Source organism: Stegastes partitus, unplaced genomic scaffold, assembly GCF_000690725.1.
Source record: "Stegastes partitus isolate 25-593 unplaced genomic scaffold, Stegastes_partitus-1.0.2 Scaffold506, whole genome shotgun sequence".
NCBI lineage: Eukaryota > Metazoa > Chordata > Actinopteri > Pomacentridae > Stegastes > Stegastes partitus.
Window position 1 is genome coordinate 200,060 of NW_007578237.1, and position 7,613 is coordinate 207,672.

General features: G+C 47.4%; 1 protein-coding gene across 1 annotated transcript in view; it reads right to left on the reverse strand.

Moving 5' to 3' along the window:
* cep112 (centrosomal protein 112) overlaps window positions 1-7,613 on the reverse strand; it is a 107,022-nt gene that overhangs the window by 18,497 nt on the left and 80,912 nt on the right. Inside the window, exon 23 of the mRNA XM_008287544.1 lies at window positions 5,872-6,021. Coding sequence (XP_008285766.1) covers window positions 5,872-6,021 — 150 coding nt within the window. The remainder of the gene's footprint in view (window positions 1-5,871; window positions 6,022-7,613) is intronic.

The following is a 7,613-nucleotide window of genomic DNA, read 5'->3' on the forward strand; positions in this document are numbered from 1 at the left end:
GAGGAGGGTTCTGAAGAACGGTGGCCTGACAAGACTCCACAAAGGAGTCTGAAAGCACAGTTTGATTCTGAGTCCAGTATCCCGCTAACCTGACGTGCCAGAGGTCATCCCTGGAGACGAGAAAAAGGCTGGAATCTTCAAAAAGTACTTGGCAGGCGATTGGTCGAACCATGTCTAACTTCTACCAATCAGATCAAACAAACCACAGACTCTCCGTCGACTGTCATCGAAACACAAACACAGCTGACAGTCGTTCCTCACAGAACCGTGATCGGTCCAACAAACTGCGGCTCAATCAGATGCTCATGGCTTCAGGGCTGCTGGATGGATTCCTTCATGATCTCGTGAGAATCCAGCAGCCTTGAAAGCATCCAGCCACCTTGTAAACATAGTTAAGTCAGGAAACTCCTTGACATTCCCACCGTCACTCACGTCAGGATTTTCAGTTTCATATTACAAAGTTGGAGTGATGCTGGAGCAGCTCAGTTTGGGCTCATTAGACAGTTTTAAAGGCTGCAGGCTGGGCTGGTGGCTTCTGCAGTAATACTCACACTTTCACACTGTCAAACAATCTTATTCTACTTTTAATAAACACCATTACTTATGCCCACACGCAGAAAAAGAAGAAAGCAGCAGGAACACAGATGGTTAACAAACTTCAGTAAACAAACGTGCGGTTCAAGGTTGACACGAAGAGCGTGGACGCGCTGAAGGACGCCGACAGACACGCCAGCACACAAGACAAACGCACACTTGCATGCACACAGCGATTGAAGCAGCTCTTTGCCTCTGCAACAGAGAGCATCCAGCACACCTGTTCTTGATCCACTGCTGCCATTCCTTCCCACAGGCAAAGTCATCCTTTCAACCCCCTCAGAAACTAATGCATATATAAGTACAGAACTACAGACAAACTGCAGCTGCTACAACTAGCCCCCTTCACCGTGTGCATGTGTGTGTGTGTGTGTGTGTGTGTGTGTGTGTGCAGGGTCCCTGGTTATTATTATGCATGCACAAAAGCCCGCACCTTGATCACATGAACCACCCCGACTGTAAATTTGACCAAGAAATCCAGAGCGCGGTGCACAAAGAGCCGAGCGCCTCACAGATTCACTGTCATCCTCAAACACAGCCAGACAACGGTCACTGATGCATTATGTAATGTGTCTGCTGTCACTTCACCCACAGGACGCTACAACAGGACCTGCTCTTTGACTTGGACTAGAAACTACTCCTGGTTGAGCCGGGATCAAAGGTGTGCATCCCTGTCTGTGTGTGTGTGTGTGTGTGTGTGTGTGTTGGACAATGCTACAGCACTGAAAGATGTACAGTACAGACAAGGGCACTAACTCAAAGCCATGTTTGTGTGAGAGTTTGAGGGACAGAAGATACAGATAAAGACTTACTGAGGAGAAAACGGGAGAGAGAGAGCGAGCGTATGAACACTAAGTAATGGGCGTGTGTGTGTGTGTGTGTGTGTGTGTGTGTGTGTGTGTGTGAGCGCGCATGGCAGCGTTCGGCAGGCAGAAAGACAGGAAGCACTGCTGTGGGAGCAGGAACAGCGGTGCTGATCAAAGCCCAGGCGGGTGACACTATGGGCGGAGTGCCATTGTTTATTCACCAGCCACCTCTCCTTTGGCAGGGCGAGGTGAGCATGTGTGCTGCTGGATGTGTGCACAGAGTTTGAGACAGAAAGAGTTCGAAGACACAGAGTTGGAGAGATATGGTGTGTGTGTGTGTGTGTGTGTGTGTGTCTTTGTACCTTTCTCTTGGCAGGCTAATGTGGGCTTCAGTTCTGTCAGATTTGGCAGCTGCACATTCACACTCATACATACGATCATACACACACACACACACACACACACACACACACACACACACACACACACACACACAGCCGGTGAATATGGCCACACAAACACACATCACGCACTCGAGCCATCCTAATAACCTCGCCATCAAACTTGCCTCTAATGCCGGAGTATCCTCAAAGGACAACTCTTAACACACATGGAGAGGCTTTAGCGGGAAACAGACGACATCAGGAAGTGAATAATCCTCTGACCCAAACGCTGGCGACGTCCCAACGAGTTACAGTGGCCCTTACTGTTCCCTTACCTGATCTGAATAGGCTGGACAGATGAAAGCAAATACAAAGCTTTCATCTTGCTTTCACCTTCCACAGTCCTTTGACATGGGCTCGCTTCCAGTGCATTACAACTGCCCCCTCCTGCCTCGCCTACTGCTACGAGCTAATTGGTAACCTAAATTTAACTGGATCAGGAATAGTGGGTCACTAGCTACTCTGACTACACTCCACGCTGGAGATTATTCACGGGAAACAAAGGTAGGGAGCCAGGTGAAGGAGAAGAGTATGAACCAGGAAGCTCAGACGATCCAGTCCAGCAGCGTCACAATCCACATTCACAGTTTAAAAGAGGGTTTTCTCTCAGCGCTGTTATTAAAAAAGCAGCTATTTGTGAGTCTGCTCGTTAATCTGGACCGGGCCTGCAAATGTTTGCAACGCACACTTTGATATTTAGCCCATTTGCTATTCAAACAAAGTGGGCTGAGAGTGTGAGACGACACGCCGAGCAGACACACACTCACGCCTGTTGTATGTGCGTTTGCACACATAACACGCTCCCACGCAGACCACACAAATATACTCCTCCACCTAAACGTCACATGTCCAAAAAAAGCCAGATAATGAGCATACTTAACTGTCCTAGCGTTGTTCTAAAAAGGGCTTTACGAGATACAAAGGTCTCTCCAGTTAACACCCACATTTAAGAAGTCCAAGTACAGTAGAGCCACAGAGGAGCTAAACTCAGGCTAGAAATGGCAGAATGGGGCTGGCGAGGGAAAAAAAGAGAAAAGACGGGACATCTGATCCGGTGCAGCATGCATTCAGAACAACTGTTTTGGGATTATCCCAATTCAAATGCGCGGCTAACTTTGATGTTATTTTCTTCCCTCCCATTGTCTGAAGCCCCTCGCTCGCTTCATAATCCAGCCCTTTGAAGTGAGCAGCATGGAAACAATGTCAGCAGGCGACACTCGCTCTCCCATGGCCCGCTGACAGCTCGCCGCCATTTCTTCCTCTTTCCCTCTTTCGTCTCAATCCTCACACTTCCTCCATCCGTCTCCCTTTTCTTCCCTTCACTGTTTCCCATCTCACCCTTTTCCTCTGCTTCTCCTTTCAACTTCTCACCAGATCTTCGTCTGAATGCTTTATTTTGGCTCTTTATTTGCTGTTTGACCAGGCTAACCTTCCTCTCCCCCGCTGGTTCTCCTCTCCCCCTCATGTCTGGCCTTTAATAAGCAATTCAACAATTAATTGGAGTCTCATTAGCGGGTGGTTAATACAGGGGGGATCATAATAATGAGGACACAGATAATGGAAAGAGAAAGCTGTTGTCTGCTCCCAACACAGATGCCAAGGCCTGTGTCTTGTAATACCGCCTACAACAGGGAACACTGTGTGTGTGTGTGTGTGTGTGTGTGTGTGTGTGTTGTGTCACGGTACACTTACATTACAAGCAATGAAGCCGCAATACGAGCTACAAGTGCAGCCGGCTGAAGTCTGCCAAGTGACATTCAAGTCCCGACAAAGATTTGATGGAAATTCTAGTGAGAAAAAAGCAGTAATGTGTTCTGTAACGGAGTCACAGAAGAATCTCTGCAGTTTTATCTTCCATTTAGACATCACTGTGAGAAGGTAACCAGTGTCTCCGGTGTTGTACAGAGCTTTCAGGAAGACAGGAATAAAAATTGCATTAAATAAATTGCTCCTGACTGAATATCGAGTGACGCTTCATTAAAAAATAAAAGTCAGCAGCTCATTTTCTTCCTTCATCTGCGTGTCTTTGTGTCACAAAGTGGCAGCAAAAATGACTTCCTCCAGCTTCATTCGTCATCATGTGAACACGCTGTTGAGGGAAACGTGTCATTTTAAGAATGAATTTCTGAGGAGGTCTGTACTTCTCAAGATAAAGCTGCCTGGGCCGGGCTGCAGCGGAGCGGCGCTGTACGGGTGGACCTGGCCCGAATGGAACAGCACCAGCCATCAATGTCAGTCACGTCTGGAGAGCCACAGAAACGGGACGAGCTGCTTCAGGTCTGGGCGAGGGGGGCCCGGCTGCCAGGGCCCGGGAGGAGAACAGACCTGCCTCCTCACTGCAAGAGGCAGCTGCAGCCACAAACAGACAAGGTTGTGTTTGGAAACATGTCCTGATCCAGACACAACAAGGCTTTATTTAGGGAGCCACACCCAATCAACTGCTGCCGCCGCTGTGCTCCGGCCCGGTTGCTAGGGAAGACCAGGATAAAAGATCCTGTGATAGGGACAGAGACAAATCTGCAGAGAGGAGGACGAGGATCAGGAAAAAAAATCATCAAATTCACTAAATAGGGAGCTGCACGGTGTGAAACGCCATCGGAGTGAAACCATGAACAACTTCTTATCGACTGCTGCTCAGCGTGTGATGAGCATTTAGACCGAGTCCAGAGAAACAAACATGAGGAAGGACAAATAAAAAGAGGCTAAATGCTGAAAAATGGAGCCTGAGTGTAAAGTTGAACTATAAAAGAGAGTGACAGTGGTGATAAAGAGAGGCTCTGGCTGGAGGAGCAGACAGATTTATAAGCTTCAGCCAGACGCAGAGCACACAAGCCACTTAAAGACACGATGGAGTTTGCAACTAGCCATAAAAATGACAGAGCACATGCATACAAACTGTGAGTGCGCTCTAACAAAAGAAAAGCGACCCGTGTCGACTCTATAAAAGTCAGACCCAGACAAGGCTTTTTTAGAGGATGGAGTTTACTGACGTGCCCCCCATTCTGTCAGTCTGCAGGACTACAGAGAGCCCTGCTACAGGACAGGAAGCGTATCGGGGAGCAAGAAGCAGCAAGAAGGAGCGACAGATGAACCCTGAACACTGGTGGATCTGCTTCCAGTCGGACCAGTTTAAATATCCTCCAGTACAGCTGATGATGTGTTCACATTTACTGACTAAAACGCAGTCGGTTTGTGTTCAGCTGGATATTTGTGGGAGTTACTGAGAATAATGCAACTTAGTCAGGCTGCATATGGTGTTAGAGCATCTGTTTACAACATGTGTGTGTTTCTGGTGTGTTGGATAGTTCAATGATAAGAAACGGACAAAATGCTTTGAAGAGAACCCGATCAACGCCACGTGGACCAAACTAAGCAGGCTTTAGTGTTTTTCCAGCTTTAAACAGTCGGGAAAGTCCGTTATAAGTTCTTCTTTCACAGAACGGTGACACATGACTATTTGTTCAGTTATTGTCACCTGCAGCTCTGGTGATGAGTAAACCTGATCCTGGGCTTTGTGTGAGGCTACAGAACCTCTAAAGTGTAATTATGATCATGGTGAGGGTGGTCTTTATTACAGAGTCACTGCTGGATAAGAGTGTTGCTGTACGATTACTGACGGTGTGTTGTGGCATTTCTATTGAATTAAAACGATGTAATTTGAGGACACACCCTCGGAGGTGATGTGTGGAGACGTTTGTACCACCTGATAATCTGCGTTCATATAAAAAGTGGGATAGAAATGAAGAGTTAACTTGCAGAAACAGAGAACTCCGTCTTCACAAACCCACTTTTCCATCGTCTACCTGCGACACCAACCAAACTTCAGTTATCTCTGTTTTCATCGTTTCTACTGAGTCACATCCTCTCAGCTTCAGTCTGACTGATAGCATCTCAAGCAAACCACAAAAAACACAAGTTTCCTGAAAATCTACAAAGATGGAGTTATCTGTGTTTACAGATGAACTCTTCAAATGTAGTTTCTTATATTGTCAGATTGGAGGTGTGGTTTGGAGAGTCCCGTCGCTGACCTTGCTGGCCTGGTCTGCATGCTGGGTGATGGTTCTCCTCTCCTGGTCCCACCGAGCGTTGGCCTCCTTCAGCTGCTTCTCCATCGCCTGCTGCAGACCAACAGCCTCCTCCTTCGAGTCACATGCAGACGTCTGCAGCTCCGCGATCAGCTGATGAGGAAAGAAATTGGTGACATGGGTGCAGACCAGTGGGCCGAACTGGTCAGTGAGTAAAGCAGAGAACAACTCACTGCTAACAAATGCCTCTTCTAGAAACCTCTTTTCGTTAACTTGCACGCTACTTTCTATGCTCGTGTTTGAAACCAGTGACACAGTAAAGCGATCAAAGAGAGAAAACCTGTTGCCGGAAGCAAAATGCAAAATGTGTTCACTAAACAAAATGCTGTTGTGATTTGTTTCATTCCGCTGGTCTCACAAAAAAGACTCGTATCAGATGGAAAAGGCATTTCACATTTGTCATGGAGTCGGATGGCAGCAACAATCACCTTGAAACGGTGCTTTTTTCCCAGAGTCTCATGTCTCATGTCTTTTTTGAGACGAGACAGAAGACACGGTGAAGAGAGAGGGAGAGAAAGGGAAGAGGGAGTTAAAAAAAACAGACAGGAAGGAAAAAACAACTTCCTCTTTGAAGAGCAGAGTGACTTTGTGTTGGTGAACTTGCGGTGCACACCAAGATGAAAAGGAAGTGCCTCGGCTTTGAAAACCTCCAGTCAAAATTAACATTCTATTTAAGCCACTGTCAGAGAAAGGCTGAGGAAAGATGAGAGGGAGTAGGAGAGGCAGAGAGGGGGACGAGGGAGAGGAGGCGGGGGGCAGTGCTGCTGCTAGCTTTGGGCTACACAGATAATTGTTTACCGTGTTCAAACTGTGGAGGACGAGTCCTGCTGGAATCTGCACGCTGTGTGGGAGTATGGAGCTAAAGCCAGGCGGGTCGACCGCACATAGAAAGAGACAGTGGAGGGAGGTGGGGGGTGAGGAGGGGAGATCAGGCTTATTTTGTCAGCGGGACAGCCACATGAAAGCAGCAAATGGCACATTATTATGGGAACATCATTTGCAGGCACAATAATTATTTTGCAATATAGATTCACTGCATCTGCTGGTCTGCAGCCCTCAGGCAGCGGCGGGACTCCAAACTAGTGAACTGTCTGTCTTGTTATTCCTGTATATATACACAACACAGCACCTTCTTCTCTGTCTGATAGCCAGCCAGGCCTTTTTAAGTCTATAATTGGTCTGGTGAGACTTGTCTATTTTCCCAGCCTGCTAGCATCTCTGTTCAGGGCTAAAGGCAGGCTGGGCTCTCGGTGAACCCGAGGTAGGAAAGGGGAGGAATGAGCATGTTGGCTGTTTATTCACCTGTTTGCAAACAGACAGATGAAAAAGTGAGGCCACAGAGAGGAGGTGTTCTGCAGCGTTACAGGAAAAGAACACAAGCGTGAAAACTGATGTTGAATTAGCTGTTATCCTGATGAGGAGGTGAAACAGTGAACGGCACAAAGGTGTTGAGAAGCTAACAGGTATGTTTGGCATCAACATGCACAGTTACAGCCGTCCTCAGATGTGTTCACAGCCTCCCATTAGAGAAGGAAACCAGCAGCTTCAGTCACTGGAATCAGCTGAAACTGGCCAAAGTCATAATAAATAAACATCTAATGAACATCATGACGTTGCTTTGAATTGTGCTTCAACAGAAATCAAAGCAGCCTGATGGGAGCCGTGAACTAACATGTAGCTGAACA